This window comes from Tachypleus tridentatus, chromosome 12 (genome assembly GCF_004210375.1).
Source record: "Tachypleus tridentatus isolate NWPU-2018 chromosome 12, ASM421037v1, whole genome shotgun sequence".
In the NCBI taxonomy this organism is placed as follows: Eukaryota; Metazoa; Arthropoda; class Merostomata; order Xiphosura; family Limulidae; genus Tachypleus; species Tachypleus tridentatus.
The window spans coordinates 122068274-122093505 of record NC_134836.1 but is presented as its reverse complement, the minus strand read 5'-3'; the positions used below and the strand labels follow the sequence as shown (position 1 = coordinate 122093505).

Genomic DNA, 25232 nt, shown 5'->3' with positions numbered 1-25232 from the left:
GATAAAGGAAGTTTCAGATCAGATAGAAGACTCACTATTGTTTGTGAAACCTTTGTACATAAATCATTATTTGTAATAACCGTTCTTATAAAGTGTATTATTGTTTGTATATTAAAATATATTTGTATTAAAAAAAGAAAACTGTATCGATCTTGTTCGAAAATATCATAAATGTGATACATATTAACATTAATTTACTTCTAAATCAAAATTATAATGTAACCCTGTTTCAGGATATTTGAAAACGTAATATGCAACATAATAAACTGGAAGTTCGTCCGAGATAAATTATAAAACGTAAAAAGTTATTATTTTACGAATTAAGTTATCATTACACAAAAATGTTTGCGTAACATCACAAAACATTAATTACATTGTTTTATTGGTTTAATATGACAATGCCATAGTTTGTAATTTTAGTCATCAATGCTGCTAAAGCTAACACTAGCTGGAAAACTACCAAATGTAATGCTGCTAAAGCTAGCACGTATCGTTTTCAGTAATTATTTTTGATAACTTTTGCTTGGGTTCACGGTACTTATTCGACACAGTTGTTTTGGTTTTTGTCATCAAACAGATGTGCCACAAACAATAAGTTGTAGGTTCTTTTGTTAATATACTGATTTATATTAAATCGTCTTAGAAGCGACAGCGTAGCATAGCACAGCACAGCACGGAACGGACATTTCGGTTTGAATCTGTCTGACTTGGGGGGGGAAGGTATAACCGGGGGTACTCTCTTCTCTCTTCACCCCGCACGTGGTTTTGAATATCCAAGTGGACTTAATATTAAGATGAGAAAAATATCAGAACTTAGAAGAAAATAATAACAATTAGAAAAGATGAAAATGACAACAGTTATAGTGTTAAGACTAACACAAGATCGACGACAGATATGGGATTTAGGGGTCCTTCAGGGGGCGGCGGGGGATCTCTAGATCCTGTGCCAAGAATAGCACGTGGGAGGAAACAGAAGGACCCCGAGAAAACTAGCTGATGCCAATATTGCCACGTAAAAATTGCGATGGGCAAACGAATATAGCTTTGTACACAAGTATCGCTCACAGTCGAAAGTGATTAGCGCCCCCTACAAGTTTATAATACACTTTATTAACACCAAGAATATGTTCTCGGGCAAAATTACCCGAAAGCTTTCTACTCTAGGCGTATCAAGTTTTAGTGATAGACCAGAGGGAAAGCAGATAGCCAACAGCACCACCTACCGGGGATACTCTAATCTAATAGTGAAATTTGATCATCATTCTTACAACGAAGTGCATTGCGCAATCCTTTATTCCATCATTAATGTTGTTTGTAATATGGATTGAAAAACGAAGCCTCTAATTAACTTTCCAGCAGGCTGACCATTAGGGAAAACGTGACCTCTACCCCTTTTATGTTGCAATAAGAGAGAAAAGTATTCCCCCCAATTTTGTTTGTCTGTTTGTTAACCTATCTACTTTCACATTACATCTTCATAAGGCCTATCCTGTTTCATATACCACACTTACACATGGCTGGTTCTTTCCGTCTAACTTGAGGAGTTTGGGTCCCCCAATAAAACTGTGCTAAATTTAGAAACTTGTAATGCTAAATCCGTGGCTTGTTTATCTGCGGTGAACAGAACAGATGGACCAATGTGGCTTGTTTGTTCCGAGACAAAATCCTTCTGTTGTTGTTCTTTTAGTAAAATGGTTTGATCAGATAACAGTTGTTAAGTTCCACACACTTCTACTTTACAGTTAAGTTCCACACACTTCTACTTTACAGCTGTTAGGGTGTTTTAACTCACGTGCATCGTGAAAAATCAGTTTATAAATAAAAATGGAAACTAACAACTCTGTCCATTTGTGAATCCTCTTAGACAAACTTTAAGTTGTTTTTATGTTTGAAAACGTTCAGTGTTTATCAAACGAAATGGTGAGATTTACTAGTGTTTGTATGGTAAAACTAGTTTCTCCGAGAAAAAAATTAATTGAAACATGAACATTCTGACTGTTATCGAAAAACAAAACAGAACAGCAGTATTCCTCGGGGGGTAAACAAAACAGAACAGCAGAATTCCTTGGGGGAAAACAAAACAAGATAAAAACAACAATATTCCTTGGGGGAAAAAAATATAAAAATAGCCGTATTCCTTGTAGACTTATTTCTCTTAACTTAAAAAGTAATACCAGTTTAATACAGCACATTATTTGAAAATTAATTAAAAATAAGATTCTATTCAAAGTAAGATTTCAGCTCAAGCAAACAGTTTTGTTTTTTTCACATGCCGCCTACGTCCTTAAGTCAGCTTTGACAGTGGACATCAAATCATTAAATTATAAATATATTCACAAGATATTAATACACGTGAAGTTGTCACGCTCTAGTACACACTGATATTTATATCCTAGTTTTCGGTACCGAGAAGAACGTGCAACAAATAGTTCATAAGATATCCATTGGCTATTTCTCTTAACAGATATTTTGTTGTTAATGTGGTCTAAAAGAGCTTAAAACTGTTCCGAAGTATTAGAATAGTGCCATTCGAAACAGCGTTGTCAATATCCCAGGTCTGCCCAAAAGTTCAGTCCTATATTTACATACATACGTATATACTCTGAACACGGCTGTGTTACATAAACCTTCAAGTTAGCTCCAGCCATTACTGTGTCGACAAATTAGGAACATGAATATATTTTATTACAGAATAATTTAGGTATGCACAGCATTATCATTTATTTCTTCATTCTCTTCGTTGGCTAAATAATAGTAAATTAAAACAGTGTAAAAGATCCACCTTGTGATTGGTTACGACAAATAATTCGCAATCAAAATTTTATTTTTGCTCTGACAATTTAAACAGTTCTAGTTACAGTGTTGGCGCCACATAGCTGTATCCCAATACTGGAAGACAGCCACGAAGGACGTGAGAAACAATAACAACTAGACATTTAGGGTTCACACACACTAGACCCCAGCAGAGTTTTTATCTGTATCTGTCCCTTCCGAACTCTTACTCAGATCTGGATTGTTGACAGTGTCTGTCCTTTCAACTACAATTTCTTGCCATTAAGCTAAATAAACTACTACCTAACCAGAAGATGAGTCCACTGTCACATCTTCAACTGTGAAGGTAAAATGGTTTAATGGTTAACAGACAAACCAGGAAGTATTGACTAGTCCCTTTAGTAAAATCCAGTAAAGTGTTCCAGTAATTTGAATTCTAAAACACTGAAATACTTTGTTGGATATTACCTTTAAAAAACAATAAAAGTAAACCCAATGACTCAGCAGTAAACCTAGCTGTTCAGACCGGTTCTACAACCACAACTTTTACAATGCAGAGAACCAATTGCGGTAAAACATAGAGTAAATGTACAAAACTTCAGTATTTGGCAAAATTTAAGTTTGCAACAATTATTAAAGACTTTTTAAGCCAGAAAAGGAGTTTCTTTTTTAATAAAATATTACATACTTAAAATCAATAGTTGTTAACACAAGTGTCCGCTTGCTACTTAGTCCAACTTCTATAGACACTTGAACTACATCAAGACATTTTTTACTGTCCTACATCTTAAACGTTTCCTATATACAAGTGTGCCAACATATTTTATTCAGGCTATATTTTGAAAGGTCTACCATTCATGATTTATGTTCGAAACAAAGACGCCCTTTAACCAACTAGAGAACAAATACCACTTCATGTTGGTTAATTACATATATAGGCCCTCAGTTAAGCCTAATATTAAACTACTTAAGACAAAAACAGGAAAGAGAATGTTACTGGAGCTCGTCTGTGTCGTCATTTCCGACGTTGCTTATTTTCAGCATTCCAGGTTTAAGTTATTTTGTTTATTACGTTTAATGCTACTTTGTTATTGTAATACCATCTCCCATTGGCTTAGCGGTAAGTCTGAAGGCTGATAATACCAAAAACTGGACTTAGATATCCGTTATGGATACATCACAGATAGCCAGTTGTGTAGATTACAAAAAACAAACTATTTTTCCATGCCAAATTTATGAATTTTTCTTTTCATTACAGATGGCGTGTCTGGACCTGCGTGATACTGTTTTTCTAACGAACGAAACAACAAAAATGGCGGATGGAAGATGACTGGCTTAGAACGTCATTTGCTGTATAATAAATAAACTGAAGCGTTTAATGACCGGAATATGTCTCTAAAAAGAAGAAGTTGGAAAAGTTAAGCCTAACCAGAAGTCTCAACTAAATACTACAATATTTTTGTCGTCCTTTCCCTCCATATACAACGCACAATAAACAAAACAGTAAGTTTAGGTTTAACTGATTTCAAGTCTGTAGCACTATCGTTAGTAAAATACAGTAAAATTTACGAGTAAACATCGTAAGTCGAATATGTACAGAAGTGTTTAAAAAGGATAGCCTGTTTTAGTATACGTAATTAATTAACAAATATACAAGACAATGACCGACTTGAAAACTAATACCTTGTAAGCGAGGGTGTGGTCTGCCCCTTTCACTATTTTGAGCCGCATGTTACACCGTTCATTCAATTACCAATTCGTGTGACTTCACTGAAACAACTCGCACCTCAATCACTATCGGTTTTCGTTGGACTCGAACATTTGGCGGTTTAGGATGGCAGCGATCCAGTCCCTAGTATCGAAAAGATTGAAGAACACTGACACGTAACACACGTGCTGCACGTGGCTTCAGAAGACAAATCTCAATCGGTTTTACCCACATTCGCGAGGGAATGAAGGAGGAAAAATTGAAATGGCGCCAAAATCAAACTTTTTATATCCGATTGATAACTTGAACTCGTATTTTTTTTTTTTTAATTAGGAAAGAGGAATCGAAGGGCGTCCTTCTATGAAACTGCTCAGCCAGTCACCATACTGTTCTACTTTAATTAAAGAGGCTTAGTAAAACCTTTCTCAGAACGGCTGATATGGGTATTAACACTTATAAAGGACAGAACAACGTTTCGACCTTGTTAGGCCATCTTCAGGTTAACAAAGAGAATTTGCAATCTCATCACGAAGACAAGTGTAGTGAAGAACGCGTGTACTTCACTCACCCACTGCGAATTTTCGCGTCTAACTCATACATGTCCAGTATAGTGCTATATGTCTATATTTACTAGTTGTTACAGACCTTGTACATGCTAAATACTATAAAATCGAACACGCCCGACATGACCAGATGGTTCGTATGCTCGACTTGTAATCTGAGGGTCGCGGGTTCGAATCCCCGTCGCACCGAACATGCTCGCATTTTCAGCCGTGGGGGCGTTATAAAGTGACGGTCAATCCCACTATTTGTTGGTAAAAGAGTAGCCCAACAGCTGACGGTGGGTGGTGATGATTAGCTTTAGCCTTACACTGATAAATTAATAACAACTAGCGAAGACAATTCTCGTGTAGCTTTGCGCGAAAATTCAAAACAAACAAAGAATAAAATCGATCATACCGTTAAAAACATCAAACTGGGCAATACCTTATTAGGGGTGTGCTTTGAGGCTGTCAAACACATTCAGTGTTTTGCCACCTGGAGTAAATAATACGTTACTATTGTTCACTTCGTGCACGAGCTGGCGGAAGGTCAGGAATACGAATGAACAGTACCATTTCAATTTGTAATCATTGAACGAGCGGATGTGAAGCCGCATTGGACTATTTTGTTGTGTTCACAATCGGGAATCGAGCCCTGTATTTTAACGTTCCAAGTCTATAGACTTACCGCTATCCAACAGAAAGACAATCTAAGATAAGCACTTTGACCTTTTTTAGTTTGTTTTTTATGGTTACAATGTAGATATTTAAGAAAATTATAGTTTGTAATTTCAAACAACGAGAAGTTATATAACAATACGCTATAAAAAAGTTAAGGTTTAAAGGCTCCTATAACGTGTCATTTCTTTAAAATGATTGGTTAAGTATAAGACGCCCCACTCTTCCGGGTGATTGTCTTAACCCTTAACAATGACGCGTATTTTTGTCATATGCTTTGTAGTATAGTTCTTTAGGGTCATTGTTCTAGACTATACGTAATGTAAGTATTTTAAATTCCAGTTATGATGAGTTAGTTGTGGGGAACTTGGTCCCACGAAGTTCACTATTTCAATATCCCCCCCCCAATATCCATCCTTTAAGTGGAACTGTTTGTTTTATATTTAAAGTTCGCGCAAAGCTAAATGAGGGCTATCTGCACTACCAGTTTCTAATTCAGTAGTGTGAGACTAGAAGGAAGGCAACTAGTCATCACCACCCACCGCCAACTCTTGGGCTACTATTTTACTAACGAATAGTGGGATTGACCGAACATTATAACGTCCCCATGGCTGAAAGGGCAAGGATGTTTGGTGTGACGGGGATTCTCAGATTACGAGTTGAACGTCTTAACATGAGATGGAAGTAGCTAGATTCTAACATTCCACTTAAAGAAGGTTTCAATAAACCTGGATTGAAATATCTTTATTTGTGTAATTAAGCCTAATAAAATATGGCTCCTGTAACAAAGTACGTGAATAGGAGTTCCTGTTGTTTAGTTTACCCTTAGTCACATTAGCGAGACTTAACGTGAATCAAAACGTAATTATTGAGACCCAAGTACATTAATATTTTGGATATCAACCCACTACTATCGTTGGGTAGCAATGGATAACCAGCTTGGGGCACGTGGTAAGGTTTCTGTGACGAAACAAACGAAGAGCGGCAATCAATACAAATGAAATGCATCACGAAAGTCCGATTATACGGGGGGGATACGGTCATTTTTCTCTGTGTTAAAATGTTCTTGTTGGCACGGAATCAAAATAATTGTTTGAATGTTTTGTTTCATGAGAAGATTTAAATACACATAATAAACATGTGGCTTAAAAACCAGTTCAACTTTTTTCTATTCATATGTATAATTTTCTTTATTCAGTAACTGCTCAGTTTGTATTTAGAGAAGTGTTCAAGGGCACTGGAATGGTAAGGAGGAGTCCACATCTTCGTAAACTTCGTACACTCTCATAATTACATGTCCCCCCGGTAGGTCAGTGGTAAGTCTTCGGTTTGGTTTGTTTTCGAATTTTGTGCAAAGCTGCACGAGGGCTATCTGCGCTAGCTGTCCCTAATTTAACAGTGTAAGATTGGAGGAAAGGCAGTTAGTCATCACCACCCACCGCCAACTCTTTGGCTACTATTTTACCAGCGAATAGTGGGATTGACCGTAACATTATAACGCCCCCACGACTGAAAGATTGAGCATGATTGGTGTGACGGGGATGTAAGTCTTCGGATCTAAAGCGTTAAAATGAGGTTCGATTCTCCTCGAAGGACACAGCAGGTAGCTCGATGCAACGTTTCCTATAAGAAAACACCCACACACTATCACAAAATGATGTTGCAACACGTGACTAGAGATTTTTATGGCGGAAAACTAGTCGAAATTTACTTGTGTCCAACGGCTGGGTCGATTCAAAAGACGCGGGAAGTAGTGTGTTGAAACCGCTAACTCATACTGCCCCCACTTCCCACAAATGGGGAAGAACATAATAAAGATCTTACACTAGACCTTCGAGTTTTACAACGTTCAACACTCCTGATTCAAAATCGCTCTCGCGTAACGCACGTTATCTGCTACTGAGAGTAACAAGCTGACCAAACTACACAAGCCAGTTCGGCTAATCTGTTGTTAAAACGTTTCGTAGACGGTAATTTTCGTGTAAATAGTTATTACTACGTCAAAGCAGTATTAAAGAACGTGAAAATGCGTGAATAGAATGGATCAAATCAACGTAAAAATGATTAACGAGCTGATGCGCCATCTACCTGCAAGGAAACTATTGAAAAAAAACAACAAAGGCACCTGTTGATAGGAAAATAAAAACTGATACATTTAAAAGTATGGATGTGTGTACACAGAATGTTGATGGTACATAAAATATGTTGGATTAAACAAAGAAACGTTTTGGTGACAAGGGAAAGCAGACGCGTAAGTGTTGTTGGAATGGTATTACACGTACAAAAAGTGATACTCGAACACTAGTACAGCTGAAAGAGGTAAAATTACGCTTCAAAATGATGCGTAATCGTCGCTGCACACCGAAAGACTGGTGATGTCTGTGTAAGGTAATGTACAATGAAAGGACGGATATGCACTGTGAGGTGAAGCGCAACCGTTGGAGCAATAAAAGATTAGTGGAGTTGCACTGTGAGGTGATGTGCAAACTGAAAGACACGTGATGTATATTAGTGTAGTAATGAGATACAACATGCTCACATTTTCAGCCGTGTGGACGTTAAAACGTTACGCTCAATCCTACTCTACTTTGGCAAAAGAGTAGCCCAAAAATTAGGGGTGGTTGGTGATGACTAGCTACCTTCCTTCTAGTCTTACAGTAACTGCAAAATTAGGGACGACTAGCGCAGATAGCCTTCGTTTAGTTTTGCTCGAAATTCAAAAATAAACAAACAAAATAACACACAAAGCCGGTAAAGGTTAATCCACAATAGAAAAACTACACAGTTGGTGCAAGGCACTGGAATCTCTGTCAATAAGAGGAAGGGGTTGCGTACATAATTTCTCAGAATCAGTTACTTTGAAACTAGTAAAACGGGGATAAGTTAACGAGGGCAGAACACAAACAGCCACAATGTTGACAGGCTGGGGTTGTAGTGTAACCGACTAATAACCTTGTCAGGTCCTGTTATACCCGTTAAACAACACGTGTATCAAACACGTTTGGAATGTGTGCCACTTTCTTCGAGATCTTGTAAACAAAAAGCGATTGTCAGTAGCCTCGTGCAAAGAATACGTTCTAAACCCATACAGCGCCATCTCTCCCCCCCCCCCATACTGAAGCGTAACTTGACAGTAAAGAATGTGACCTATCAGTGCAGTTTCTACTCGCCTAATCTTCCAATTATGTTGAAATCAGTAGAAAAACGATGCGACATATTTGCTTCCAAGTTTCAAAAAATTTTATAAAACTTCGGTCAGAACAAATCCTCGTGCTTTTCTTGACTATCCTAATTTCAACACGTTGCACGGGACCTGCTTTGCATGATCTGAAGGTCGCGGATTCGAATCTCGTCTTTAATATATTCACTCTTTAAGCCGTGGGAGTTTTAAAACGTGAAAGTTAATTCTACTTTTAACTGGTAAAAAAGTAGCCCAATACTTGGCAGTGGGTCTTGTTGACTATTTGCTTTGTCTCTAGTTTTACACTGCTGGCCCGGCATGGCCAAGCGTGTTAAGGCGTGCGACTCGTAATCTGAGGGTCGCGGGTTCGCATTCCGGTCGCGCCCAACATGCTCGCCCTTTCAGCCGTGGGGGCGTTATAATGTACGGTCAATCCCACTATTCGTTGGTAAAAGAGTAGCCCAAGAGTTGGCGGTGGGTGGTGATGACTAGCTTGCCTTCCCTCTAGTCTTACACTGCTAAATTAGGGACGGCTAGCACAGATAGCCCTCGAGTAGCTTTGTGGGATATTAAAAAAACAAAAACAATTTACTCTGCTAAATTAGGGACGCCAGCGCAGATATCCCTCGTGCAGCTTTGCGCGGAGTTCAAAAAAGATAAATAAACAAATTACACGTTAGAAAACACGTGGTCTAATCTTTCACCCACATTGAATCACTGTTTTCATTACTGTCTGTGATGTACATAGAGGGAGCCTTGGTTGGCTAAGAACACCTATTTTTAACACTTTATCTCAAAAATTTAATCAAAGCTAACTATGCTACTTGCAAGTGGCCCTTCCCAATTCTTTCCTGAAAAGTTTCTAGAAAACACATCAAGCCATCATCTTCAACCGCCAACTCTTGGACAAAGAGCGAGATTTGACTGTTTCTCTTATAACAGGCCTATAGTACGGAGAAACGGGAACCATGTGTGTTGAAGTTCACACCCCGTGTCTGGACAAGATAACATGGAAGATGTCAGGGTTGCACTTTGATTTTACTTATAACCCAATTATTCTTTTTTGACGGTGGTGTTTCAGATCGGGGAAGACAATCGCAGCCGGGGATCCTCAGTGGCAAGTCTAAGGATTTATAGCACTAAAATCTGAATTTGAGTATCCGTGATGGGCACATCACACATCCCACTGTCTAACAAACGAACCAACATAGCTGGAATTGATTAATCAACAATACCGTTTGTTCTTATCGAAATTACCACAATGGAAGCTGTCCTTAAGCGTAATAAAGTTTAAACCACAGAGAGGCCTAGCAGACACGCATGCGTCATATGTATGGCACTAAACGAACACTAACTTGTAAATAAACCGTGGAAAACAAAAAAATTACAGCTTACTTCGAATGGTTTATTGGATGGCGTCAAAATCAATACAGCTTTTCGAATGGTGTACAACGGAAATAAAACTTTAAATAAATACAAAGACGATCACTACACACACACACACGACCCTATTTAATTACCAAAAAAAGGTTCGATGACTTATGGTTTGTGTTTTTAATTTCGCGCACAGCTACACGAGGGCTATCTACGCTAGCCGTCTCTAATTTAGCAGTTTAAGACAAGCAGGATGGCAGCTAGTCATCATTACCCACTCTTGGGTGACTCTTTTACCAACGAATAGTGGGATTGACCCTAATATAATAACGCCCCCAAGACCCTCAGATTACGATTCCAGTGCCTTAACCACCTGGCGATGACTTATGGAACTTCTTTTCCATTCCCCGTCACACCAAACATGCTCGCCCTTTCAGCTGTGGGGGAGTTATAATGGTACGGTCAATCTCACTATTCGTTGGTAAAAGAGTAGCCCAAGAGTTGGCGGTGAGTGGTGATGACTCTGCCTTCTCTTCAGTCTCACATGCTAAAATAGGGACGGCTAGTGCAGATAGCCATCGTGCAGGTTTACGGGAAATTCAAAAACAAACAATCTTTTCCACAACGTAATTACCTGATCCTCCAGGGTAGATAAACATCAATACCCAAATACCCATACAGAGAGAAAGAGCGAACGTAATTACCCGCGCACTTCGCCCCTTTTACAAACGTAACTTCATGTTAGAACCGAGATGTGAAACCCACACACGTCTATAGATATAGCTGGTAAATTACCTTGGATACCACACGTCCTCCACAATGTGCTCACAAGTATCAACTTGATGTATACATCAGTTTGATATAGTTGAATGCGTGCGATATTTTCACTTCTCCTTCAAGGCCCTATTATATATATATATATATATATATATATATTTTCATTTATGCGCAAGGACACAAGTTTAAAAGTCTACAATCGACAAAAGATGGCGCTAAAGATAGAAATCTGAATGTTACTAAAAACAAAATCACTGAATTATGTAAGTTATTGATACGATCATTAAATGTTACAGTATTTGAATATTATTATTATAGTTTATGGGTAGAGTAAAAGAAAACAAAACTAACGCAGTTCCTTCTATATAACAATGGGTCATATACAAAGTAACTTCACATGTTTTACACATCAGTTTAGCCATTTCTTGACCACTTAGAAGTGTGTGTGTGTTTTCTTATAGCAAAACCACATTGGGTTATCTGCTGACTCCACCGGTGTACATTAAGGACTATTTGACCGATTATTTGACACTTAACACAAAGCCACACTGGGTTATCTGCTGACTCCACCAGTGTACATTAAAGACTATTTGACCGATTATTTCACACTTAACACAAAGCCACACTGAGTTATCTGCTGACTCCACCGGTGTACATTAAAGACTATTTGACCGATTATTTGACACTTAACACAAAGCCACATTGGGTTATCTGCTGACTCCACCGGTGTACATTAAGGACTATTTGTCCGATTATTTGACACTTAACACAAAGCCACATTGGGTTATCTGCTGACTCCACCGGTGTACATTAAGGACTATTTGACCGATTATTTGACACTTAACACAAAGCCACACTGGGTTATCTGCTGACTCCACCGGTGTACATTAAGGACTATTTGACCGATTATTTGACACTTAACACAAAGCTACACAGTGGGCTACCTGTGCTCTGCCCACCACGGGTATCGAAACCTGGTTTTTGACAGTACGAGTCCGCAGACATACCGTTGTGCCACTATGGGGCGTTAAGAACTGGTAAGAATTGGTTAAACAAACCTTACTCATAATATACTCTTCAAAACAACATACACAAAAGGAATATTTTTTTTTATTTTAAAGAGAAATATATGTAATAACGTTACAAGCTCAGAGTATGTGATGTTACACGTGTTAAGGCACTGATTGTCAGACCAAAATGACAATAAAAGTTGTGCACTTTGAAAATGGAGGAAAAAATCGGATTTTTCGCCAAAACGCATGCGTGTCCAATACATTTGTTTGAGAGATCTGCATGTTCTGCAAGTGCAACATGTGCAAAATCCCTATAAAAGTGACGGGTTCTCGGTTTCCATAGCTCAGTGTTAAGCCACCGACACGCAACATAGTTACGCCACGACCGACTGTAGCACAACGCAACAACGCCATTGGTCGCATGGATGCAGGCGAATCTCGATCAGATGTTGTCAGAGCTGTGAATGTCCACCCAAGCACCATCACAAGGCTATGAAATCGTCACCAACAACATAGATCAACTCGTGACCGTCCACGATCTGGCAGACCTCGTGTGATCACGCCCGCACAAGATCGCAACATCCGGTTACGTCACCTTTGGGATAGGACCACTACTGCGACGTCTACTGCCTCAACCATACCAGGGCTGCGTATGATTTCCGATCAGACCGTACGCAACCGTCTACGAGATTCTTAGGCCCCATGTGCAACCCATCATGGTGTACGTCAACGACATTTTTCAACATGACAACGCCCGTCCTCACACAGCCCGACTCACCACTGTCTTCTTGAGACACCACAACATTAACGTTCTTCCCTGGCCCTCCAGATCACCAGATTTAAACCCCATCGAACATCTTTGGGACGAGTTGGACCGACGTCTGCGAAGGCGACAACCTCAACCGCAGACTCTACCTCAGCTTGCAGCAGCTTTGCAGGCTGAGTGGACAGCCATTCCACAGGATGCGATTCGTCATCTCATCGCTTCCATGGGCAGGAGATGCCAAGCAGTTGTTGATGCTCACGGGGGGCATACTCGTTATTGACGTTGAGTGACGTTAAACTTCACCTAGTGAGCGTGGACTTCGCCTTTGCAGACTTTGGATGTTTAGCAGTGAATGTGCAAAGTTTCACACATGTCATGCAGAACTACCCGGAATAAACTTGTTAACAATTTGTCTCATATTTTGCCTTTTGCGTTTCTTTTTTTGAAGAGTATAGTTGACACAAGTTTCTGTTGTTATTATGTTCAATATAACAAAATGCCCACAACATGGATAAAACGGAAAAAAATATTGTTTAAAAAGGTCAGTGGTTATTTAATTTTCTATAGTGCGTATTGGTGATGTACAGAAGCAATTTTAATACTAGAACGACACCAACATTTTGGGATCTTTGTAATCTAAAGCGAAATGTTGAGTGTCCAATTCAAGAAAAATAAATGGGTTAAAATGTCGTTTATTTCGAGTATTATAATACAATAGTTTTAAACTTCGCACAAAGCTACACGAGGGGCTATCTGCATTACCCGTCCCTAATTTAGCTCACTGTATTACATACACAAGGTGTATTTCGAGTGAAAAAAGAAATATATTTTCATATCTCATTGTTTAATATATTAATTCTTTTAACTACGACTCCTTATCTTTCTACACTTGTCTCTTATCATGGATGGTTTTATTTATGTAATTGTTACTACATACGTTGTGACTAAGTCTATAATTATTACATGTATTTGCGCTGGGTCTCCAAAAGTGTTTTCTTTCAAGATTAAATAAAACCAAAATTAGGAGAAAAAAATTTATCTCTTACTTTTGAAGTTCATATCTTGTGCTGTAAGGTAGCCTAGAGCGGATAATTCTTCTGGTGATTCATGGAATGCGCACGTTTCACTGATATCACGACAATACAAATTGCAACGTTATGCGTTCCTTATGTGACGTCATTTTAGTGTCTACTGATTAACTAACTGACAACACACTACCGTATAGCGTTGCGATTGGTTAGAACAAGTGACCTCTCTAGGCGACCTTCGGCTCCTTTTTGGTAAAATTCATGTTAAGAGCTCTTCATATATCATTATAATTAATTATATAACCACAAAATGCGTTTAATGTGTTTGTTTTTTTAATTTCGCTAAAATCTACACGAGAGCTATCTGCACTAGCCGTCCCTAATTTAGCAGTGTAAGACTAGACGGAAGGCAGCTAGTCATCACCACCCAACGCCAATTCTTGGGCTACTCTTTTACCAACGAATGGTGGGATTATTCGAGACATTATAACGCCCCCACGGCTAAAGGGGCGAGCATGTTTAGTGCGATGGGGATTCGAACCCACGACTCTCAGATTACGAGTCGAGTACTTTCACCACCTGACCATGCTGGGCTGCGTTTAATGTGCGAATACAACGTAAAGACTTAAATGGCAATCCTACAACAAATGAAGAATATACAGCGTTTTGAGACCAGCAGACACTGTGGCCATTAGAACTTCATTTACACAACCCCCTAATTTTGAAGAGTTGGATTAAGGGAAATCAACTAGTCCAAGTCACTAGCTCATGGGTTACACTTATCAAATGATGCGATTTGACCGCCACTCTCACACAATGTGGAATACCTATCGTAAACTCATTCTGACTAGCTAGTGTGGCTTGACCGTCACTCTTACACAATGTGGAATACCTATCGTAAACTCATTCTGACTAGCTAGTGTGGCTTGACCGTCACTCTTACAAAATGTGGAATACCTATCGTAAACTCATTCTGACCAGCTAGTGTGGCTTGACCGTCACTCTTGCAAAATGTGGAATACCTATCGTAAACTCATTCTGACCAGCTAGTGTGGCTTGACCGTCACTCTTACACAATGTGGAATACCTATCGTAAAGTCATTCTGACCAGCTAGTGTGGCTTGACCGTCACTCTTGCAAAATGTGGAATACCTATCGTAAACTCATTCTGACCAGCTAGTGTGGCTTGACCGTCACTCTTGCACAATGTGGAATACCTATCGTAAACTCATTCTGACCAGCTAGTGTGGCTTGACCGTCACTCTTGCACAATGTGGAATACCTATCGTAAACTCATTCTGACCAGCTAGTGTGGCTTGACCGTCACTCTTGCAAAATGTGGAATACCTATCGTAAACTCATTCTGACCAGCTAGTGTGGCTTGACCGTCACTCTTACACAATGTGGAATACCTATCGTAAAGTCATTCTGACCAGCTAGTGTGACTTGACCGTCATTCTTACACAATGTGGAATACCTATCGTAAACTCATTCTGACCAGCTAGTGTGGCTTGACCGTCACTCTTACACAATGTGGAATACCTATCGTAAACTCATTCTGACCAGCTAGTGTGGCTTGACCGTCACTCTTGCAAAATGTGGAATACCTATCGTAAACTCATTCTGACCAGCTAGTGTGGCTTGACCGTCACTCTTACACAATGTGGAATACCTATCGTAAAGTCATTCTGACCAGCTAGTGTGGCTTGACCGTCACTCTCAAAACACACCCACCATCCCTCAGTACGAGTTTGTTTTTTTTTTTTTAATAAATCCTCGGATTCACAACTAAGCCACGCTCGACCCCCATCAATTATTAAATTCTCATGTCATATAAATTTCTGTGAATAACACGAGTACAAATACAACATAGCAACAAATGAAGTCCAGGCATTGTGCCAGCTGTCAACACGAGTACAAATAAAACATAGCAACAAACGAAGTCCAGGCATTGTGCCAGCTGTCAAAACCAGCATAGAGACCATGAAAACAATGACGACCTGGAATGACCAACTTTGTGACGGCTCAATTTTCTTGGGACCTAGCATGGCCAGGTGGTTAGGGGCGCTCAACTCACAATCTAAGGGTCGCGGGTTCAAATCCTCGTCACATCAGACATGCTCGCCCTTTCAGCCGTGGGGGTGTTGTAACGTAAGTCATTTCCACTGTTCGATGGTTAAAGACTAGCCCAAGAATTGGTGGTGGATGGTGATAACTAGTTGCTTTCCCTGTTTTATAAGATATGGCTAGTGCATATAGCCCTCGTGTAGCTTTTGCGAAATTAAAAAAAACAAAAAACAATTTTCTTGATACCAGCGCCGCCTAGAGTAAAACAAGAATTCGAAAAGTGACCCAGTAACGTTTGATGACATGAACCTTTATTGTTTTTATCCAACGTTTGGTCAAAACAACTTTAGTTACAGTAGTCTTCGTCTTCGGCTAGTAACTTGGAAACTCAATAACCTCAGAAGAATGTTACCTGCTTTAACCACTCGCGTCATCATCTAGTGTCTATCAGACAGTTCAATGGACACTAAAATGATGTTACATAAGGGACTTTTAACGATGCAGTTTGTACTGTCATGACGTCAATAAAACGTGCGGATCTCACTGATTACAAGTGCGTACTGTGTAAAGACCTATACTGCTAGAAATCGGGTTTCTATACCCGTGGTGGGCAGAGCACAGATATTCCTTTTTGTAGCTTTGTGTTTAATAACAACCAAAGCACAACATATGAACTTTAAAAACAGGAAATAAAAATATTTGTTGCTGTTAATTTTAGTTACACTTGAAACAAATACTTTCGGGAACCCTGCGAAAGTACATCTGGTCTGTAAGTATGCATACAATAGTATTTTGTCTGGTGGCACAAGAAAGCTAAGAACTGATGGTTCGTATCTCGGCAACCACACGCATCTCACAGAACATCGTTCGTTACAGAAGTCTGAGTTCAGTGGCATCAGTTTCCGACAGGTGGTGTGTGTGACGTGACAATGATTATGGTTTTATAATTTTAATCACGTCATTCCTTAGTAACCAATCAGATTATCAGCACGATTAACAATGCATGATTTTACCTTATTACCCAGCGCTTTTCACGTTATAACACAGACTGCCTGATGATTGTTTGTTCGTTAGAGTTCGAACAAAAATACAAGTCCAGGGCTATCTCCGCTGACGGTCCTTGGTTTAGAAGTGATAGACTGGAAGAAAGGCAGTTAATCAACACCAGATTTAAAAAGGTAACACAAGCTGAAATTTACTAGAAATATACCTAGAACTGAGTGCCACGTTACAGAATGAAATGTCACGTTCACACGTCGTTCATACAAATAACCTTAATACATTTTACCTAATTGTCCCATTTCAATAGCACCTCCCCCCCCCCATAGCACAGCGATATGTCTGCGGACTGACAATGCAAAAACTGGGTTTCGATACCCATAGCGGAAAGAGCACAGATAACACTATATAACACAAATTTTGTTCCTGGATAGTATGTGTTATTTCTTAATTGCTGTAAAAGTACAGAAAATGGCCATTATTCCCTTCAAACTTTGATTTTGTGACCTGGATAATGAAATTTAGAAATTAACCTATTTTCTATGTAAAAACGGGCAAATTTGCACATTTTTATTTACATAAGATCTGAATAAAATAACATATGAATCAAGATTTACATGTGTTTATATTAAAGTTATACAAAAATGTTTAGAAGCGAGTAGTTTTTCGAGATTTGCGACTGTAATGTAAATCACTTTCACGTATCAGCCCCAAAATATAGTCTCCCATCATGTTTTCGTTATACGCTCCCAGGTCACAAAAGCAACGTTTGAAGAGAAAAATAGGTCTTTTCCATTTACTTTAGACATAAGCAATTGGGAAATAACACTTTCTGTCCAGGAACAAGAAAAAGTAAAAATTGTGTTACATATTGTAGTGTATCATGTAACTTTGTGCTTAACTACAAACAAACAATCAACAGCACTGCCGTATCTCAGAGCAGTTGTTAGGCACACGAGGCTCGTGCGCCGGTCCTACTTGACAGTGCTCCAAATCCCCAGTTGGTGTCTTGAAAAATCAGAACAGGAAATTACGATCGATATTATACTGAAACAACAAAAAATCCCGCGCTTAGAGATCCGAGCCGCAAATCTTTCAAGCATCCAGAGAAGCACCTGTCGTATTTTCTAAATTACCTACTACGTTAATTACAAACACATACTCACTTTGATTTAATCAAGTTTTATTATTAACCTTGCCGTATATAAAAGCAGCTAGGAATAATATTACATCACGAAATTATTAGAATCTATACACAACTTTCATATATAGTACCATACGCTAGGCCTACATTTCCGTACAAATTTTAGTATCTTGGATTTAGAAAGGTTCATATAGTTAGCATAATACAATAAGACGACCTATGATTTTTTTAAAATACCAAAATGGTTCCCGTCATAACAAACATGTTCACCCTTTCAACCGTGGAGGTGTTAGAATATGACGGTCAATCCCACTATTCGTTGGTAAAAGAGTAGCCCAAGAGTTGGCGGCGGGTGGTGGCCTACCTTCTAGCCTTACACTGCTAAGTTAGGAACAGCTAGCGCAGATAGCTCTCGTGTAGCTTTGCACGGAATTCTAAACAAACAAACAAAATTAACGCCACGTACAGTTTTCCAGACTTCTCACCAGAGGTCTGGGCTCAAAGAGTGCTCCCTACCTCTTGAAGAAAGTCCCAGTGTAGAACGTGGTAACTGACAGAGTATTTGTTGCTAAGTCAACAAATACAGAGACGCCAACCATTACGATTTGAGCGTAATCATTACGATTGTGGTGTACACATTACGACTATACTCTCATACAGACAAATATTACGACTTGTTGCAACTCCCAAATTATTATATATTATATCGGCCTATAAAATAAAGTGATAAATTGTTCCCCCAGGGCTTGAAAGGGTGAAACGAAAATTTCTAGTGAGATACAAATAAATTTTGATAATAAATAAGAGTCCAAATGGCTACTTGCGATAATCGTGTTTGTGCTTGAAATAATAAAAAAATATTTGTACCTCCGACCTCTACCAATAGTCTGAATGCGGTGTTTCTCCATACTGGGTACGTGGGGGAATACATAGTTACGTCATCAGTGTTTGTCAGCCAATCAGCGTTCGCGTAGATGGGTATTTCTCGTTTTCTGAGCGGCATCGAAACACCAATGCGATCGTTCACAAGTTGGAAATAAAGAGGCCTCGTTCACCAGATTGTCTTGTTTCCAGCAAATCTAAAAGGACTAAAACTGTGAAAGGGCTCTGTCTACAATCATTACACTCAGTCAATTGAAATAGTTGGCATCTCTGGAAATACTGCCATTGTCTTCTTGTAAACAAAACTTTTCTAACAGACTGCAATAAAACTGTTTATATACAGGGTGGCCCGTAAGTCCATACCCATATCCATGTATTGTGTCTGAGCAACGTTATAATACTGATGATGAGTTGAAGGCAGCTGTTACCGTGGCATTTGGAACAATAACCCCTGCTGTGCTGAGGAAAATGTCTCACAGAACATGGCGTCGCATAATATTATGCAGCGAGAATGAGGGACAGCAAACAGATACACTGGAAACATCAGGATATATGAATGGGTAGGGCCTTACGGGCCACCCTGTAGAATAAAGTCTCGGTGAAAGATTAGGCTTAAGCTTTAGATAGCTATTAACTATGTTTCTTTCTTGAATAATTTATTTAAACTTGTTATTAAGTCTTACTCGTAAATTACTGATAGCTATTAGTTTTCCCACACAACAAAAAACTGCTGTTATTAATTTAAGAAAGGTTATTCGCAAGTTCTACTATCGAATATTAATACATCCGCATTACATTATTTCAGCCAATCATATTGCAAGTTTCTGATTAGAGGTGGTTACTTTAATTGTAATTAACAAAATGTTACACTTGTTGGTTCCGTGATGGTTTAGCAAACCTCACTTGAACTACAAGGCATATCCGTGCTCGATGTTAGGACATTGGTAGGGCAAGACCACAGTTTCTAACTCCTTTAAATGATGCCATGACAACTAGTCCGTCAACCAATCGGATAGACTCGCAACAGAACTGTTAGAAATACTGTATCCACGTGGCTTCTATTAGTCGTAACAAGAAGATATAAATCACGTAAACTCAAATTTCTATCTTCACATTCATATTAATTTATCCTCACTTAAGTCAAGTACTAGGCCTATTTGGTTCTGTTGTTTCGCCAGTTTTCGCTGTTTATTTTTTTATCAGAGGGTGGCCATCAGCGGTGAGGCACTCTTGAAACAAACACTTCAGTTTCCACCCAACTGTATGATTTCTAAACAAAGCCACATCTATTTTATTTATCAAGGGGAGTAGAACTCTGAATTTTAGTGTTGTAAGTCCTTTAACTTACTGCTGTCACACCAGGAGAACGTTTGACCCAAATTAAGCATCTCTTAAATTATTTGAAAGAGTTTAAACACTTGGGTAATATCACCCCTCATTAGGCATCTACTAAGTTCTACGACACAGTTAAATTATAAACTACATGTAATTAAAATGAGTTTCGTTATTTAAAAATAAAACATGCGTAAAAATGAATATTTATACATATTAGCAGAATATACACATATTTATTAGCATTTAATACATGAAATAATTATGACACGGTCATGTTTTACCCCATAATAAGGTTCTTGCTAGAAGCAGTCTGTAATTTGCTCCTGTCGAAAGAAAAAACGCTGACAAACTTTGATAGTGCCTCTAAAAGGTTTGTAATGTGGTGTAAACTCGCATTACTACCACACTTCGCCACATTAAACCACATGTAACGTTGAATTTCAAAATTTTAAGATGAACATTAGTACGAAACTATAAGAAAAAAGTATACAGATTAAAAAACAAATACATGAATATATTTTCTTTAGTTTGTTTATGGGTAGACATAAAACGAGCTGCCTGCAGTCTGCCTAGTGCGGGTATTGAACCATAATTGTTTAACTTTATAAGTCTTCACTTATCGCTGGGCCCAGCATGGTCAGGTGCTTAAGCGGCTGGACTCGTAATCTGAAAGCCGCGGGTTCGAATCAACGTCACACCAAACATGCTCGCCCTTTCAGCCGTGGGGGCATTATATTGTGACGGTCAATCCCACTAATTTTTGGTAATAGAGTAGCCCAAGAGATGGCGGTGGGTGGTGATGACTAGCTGCCTTTCCTCTAGTCTTGGACTGCTAAATTAGAGACGGCAAGTGCAGATAGCCTTCGTGTAGCTTTGCGCAAAAACAAAAACACCGCTGAGTCAACCGGTAGGTCGGGTGTCTTACTCAAGCTAAAGACAAAAGGACACGTGCTTCATGGTGAATTTGGAGGTTACTGATTGATATAAAATTCTGTTAATACATTTAGACAATAGCTGTATAACTTTCAGACTTTTAGCAAATAGAAAGTCAATTATACGAAATTAATTTTTGAAACGTCCACCAAGAAAATAAAATAAGCCGAATAACAAACATCGGAAACATCTCGTTAAATTACGTCACTACATGACGTTTCCCTGTCTTAATTAATATGCTACGTTCTTCACTAACAACAGCCAGTGGTTAAACCAACCAGGTGTCATTATGACCTCAGCTTAAAACTTCATATCTGAAATAACATGTGCAATTAAAATTCGTTTGTCTGTGTCTTAGCTACACCAGAGGGAGTGAAGATCAGCAGCACTTAACGCCATCTCTTGTACGACTTCCCCTACCAAATAGTAAAATTCAGCCATCACACGTGGTCCCAAAGTGTTTCTGAAACACCGGGCCAAGAATGGCAAACTCTCAGACACCACTGGGCCACGCCCGGTCACCTAAAATATGTTTTGCTGTTGTTTACTACGGTGTTATAACAAGTACAACACAAAACCACAGTCTAAATGTAACCAGAAGAACGGATTTGATAAAAAATTAAACACTAGTTTAATTTTAATACTATTTTCAGCTTCACGTTAGGTTAATTTATAAACTTGTACAAGGCTAGAACCCGGATAAGTTCCATAGATAAATTTACTTACGTCTCTCTAATCATAATAAAATCAATAGCAGCAGTTTCTCGAGTACAACAGCCTGATTCTAGTACTGTTTCTCATTATGGCCGTTTTCTATCACTAGGTGTCCTACTACTGACACGACTAAACTTGTAAAATTTCGCGCAAAACTACTAGAGGGCTATCTTCGCTAGTCGTTCCTAATTTTGAACTAACAAACTGAAGGGGGAAGCAGTTAGTCAACACCACCCACGCCTTCGACTAATGTTTTACTACGTCACATTACAGAACATCCACAGCAGAAAGAACGTATTCAGCGACAGGATTCAATCCCGCGACCCGCAAGTCACAAAGAGTCAGTGCCCAAATCACCAGGCCTCTCTAAACGTAAAAGCTGGGCGATGGTGAATAAAAGAAAGTGTATATATGAATAACGTTATTACTAATAATGTTTTCGAATTAAGTAGTTAATGTGATCGTAACGTTTTTCAATTTTTATGAACCCCCCATTTGTTCCCCTTAATAAAAAGGTTGGTTTACATTTAACAGATCTAATTACCTTAGTCATAAAAACTAAATTTAAAATACAGAAAACAGTGGTCTCGTAATGAATAACGGACAAATGTAGTTTATCTCTGACTCATAAACAAATCAAACAAAACTGGTAAGTCGCTACTTTAATTATTTATTGTCAGTTTCAAAAACAATCGTTGCACGTTCTATAGAAAAATGTTTACGAAATTCTTACTTCTAAAAGGTTATATTATATTCTCTATCTTGCATGGTCTATAAGGCTAGAAATCGCTAAGACTCATGAATATTACGCGACAATTTAAATACTAATTTAAACACTGTTCACCCGGTTACGTTTCTCAGGCCTTCTTCCTAAGAGTCATATTCAGTTTATTACAAGCAAACCTTACAACTTAATAGAACCAGCGGTAAGATTTTTTTTTTGTTCGTTCATTAGTAAAGCAAAGAAGAAGAAAAATTATAAAAAGAAAAACCCAGCAGAATGACAAAGATAATTATGGGTAATTACCCGCGAAAATGATGTACAGAACATGTTGAACGTAATTGCTCGTGCACGTAACTAACAATAGAAATAGCGCCATAATTATTCTCTACAACAACAAATAAAATTTAAAAAATACTAAATGAATCAACAATGTTCCAATATTAGCATGTATACCAACACAAAACGGGATTTTTTGTTTTTGAATTTCGCGAAAATTCACACGAGGGCTATCTTTGCCAGCAGTCCCTAATTTAACAGTGTAAGACTAGAGGGAAGGCAGCTAGTCATCACCACCCACCGCCAACCCTTGGGCTACTCTTTTACCAACGAATGGTTTTACACAAGTATGTCGCAAGCACGTGACTGTAAAAGTATTGGCGCTACACCCTAGTCATAAGTAACGGTTTAAAAATTGTACAAGTTGAGAGATTTATAACATTTGTATAACAAATATTAGGTCGGCATGTATTTAAAATTGATTCACTGTAAACAGGAAGTTCCGTTTAGAACTGTCGCAAAATAGAAAGTTTCTAACTTACAGATATTTGTATTTTTGCCCCAATGCCAAACATTTTCTATCTATGCCAATGTTGAAAACTGATGCCCGGAAATAATTAGAGCTGGATAAATTATTAATTCTAGGTATAGAGTAATACTGCTACAATTAAAACAATATGATATACTTGTTTGTTTTTGGAATTTCGCACAAAGCTACTCGAGGGCTATCTGTGCTAGCCGTCCCTAATTTAGCAGTGTAAGACTAGAGGGAAGGAAGCTAGTCATCACCACCCACCGCCAACTCTTGGGCTACTCTTTTACCAACGAATAGTGGGATTGACCGTCACATTATACGCCCCCACGGCTGGGAGGGCGAGCATGTTTAGCGCGACGCGGGCGCGAACCCGCGACCATCGGATTACGAGTCGCACGCCTTACGCGCTTGGCCATGCCAGGCCCCATATGATATACAAAATGACTGGACAGCAAGTGCAAGCTATTTTGATATAAAATATAAGGGTGTATTAATTACATTAGATTAACAGGGACATAAATAATAATTGAATTTCAAACATCAGTTTCACTTCACATAAAATTTTAAAAATTTGAACGTATGAAACCCTTTTCTCACATGCTATATGTGATGAAAGTGAAATTCCGGTTTTATCAAAGTACAATCGACAATTTTTAATTTTAAAACTATAAGGAAATTTTGCCGTTACATAACTATTTGTTAACACAATTATAAATTGTCATATAACCTCAAAATATGTTAAACCGAAGAATAAGGTTTATAGAGAAACATTTTTCCTGAACGTTATGATTATAAAAACGACCTACACGCTCCGGATAAATGTAAAATATATATTTATTTAAACCAACGTTTCGCCTTTGCACCTTTTTCAGGGTTAACATACATAACCGGATTAATATACTAAAAAGACCGTTTTTTCTTAAGTTTTATCAAAATGTGCAAGTCCCTCTAACAAGTGCTACAAATGTTGAAAGGCAACAAAAAATGTACAAGGAAACAACACTGAAATTATTAAGAGAAAACATACCAAAACTAAAGTGAATCTTCTTTCTAACTCCTTTGGTTCCGGTATGGGCATTTTCACGTCGTAACTTCCACAGGACTTATTTCGCATCGTAAGTCGGTGATCAACAGTTGCTTCCAAACTTTCAGAGTTTCCCATGCTTAAGGGTTCCCCAAAATAAACAATTTTTATATTCTCATATATATATAAAATCTTATTGTTACATATCATAATTCAATCCATGAAATACCCACTTCTTATAGTTTATCATTTCATACATTATGGTACTAATCCTTACCCAGTTAGCATCATCAACTCTCTCTTTCAGGAATAGAGTTGCTGTGTAACTAAATGTGAGGCCTAGGCGTCAGCGTACACATTTCAATTGAAATAGTACACTCCGACGGGGAGTAATTTCTCTGACGTCATCCACCAGGTAGCAGCACAAGCAAAGGTAATATTTAATTGGACGCGCACAACGTTAAAACAAAACACAATTACGAAACAGAGTACACCGAAAAGTTGAACCAATAAAAAATCAAAAGTTTAAAATAAACATTTTAAAATCCATTTGCATGTTATTATTATTACGGTTACATGGAAAACATAAGTCTGCAATATTTTTCTTCAATCTCTTCGATATGAAAATAAAAGTTTTGTAGATCGAGGGCTGACTACAGATGTAGGCCAATAAGCATAGTTATTATTATTTTAAGACATTCTGACAATGAGTTTAGTTTTGCAAGCTTGAAGTTCTTTGTTTGTTTTTAAATTTAAAAAT

General features: G+C 38.3%; 1 protein-coding gene across 1 annotated transcript in view; it reads right to left on the bottom strand.

Moving 5' to 3' along the window:
* LOC143234557 (formin-like protein) overlaps positions 1–24875 on the bottom strand; it is a 99749-nt gene extending 74874 nt beyond the window's left edge. The window contains exons 1-2 of the mRNA XM_076471995.1: positions 24750–24875; positions 24476–24611 (exon numbers count right to left, since the gene is read on the bottom strand). Coding sequence (XP_076328110.1) covers positions 24476–24611; positions 24750–24763 — 150 coding nt within the window. The 5' untranslated portion in view covers positions 24764–24875. The remainder of the gene's footprint in view (positions 1–24475; positions 24612–24749) is intronic.
* Between the last annotated feature and the right edge of the window lie 357 nt (positions 24876–25232).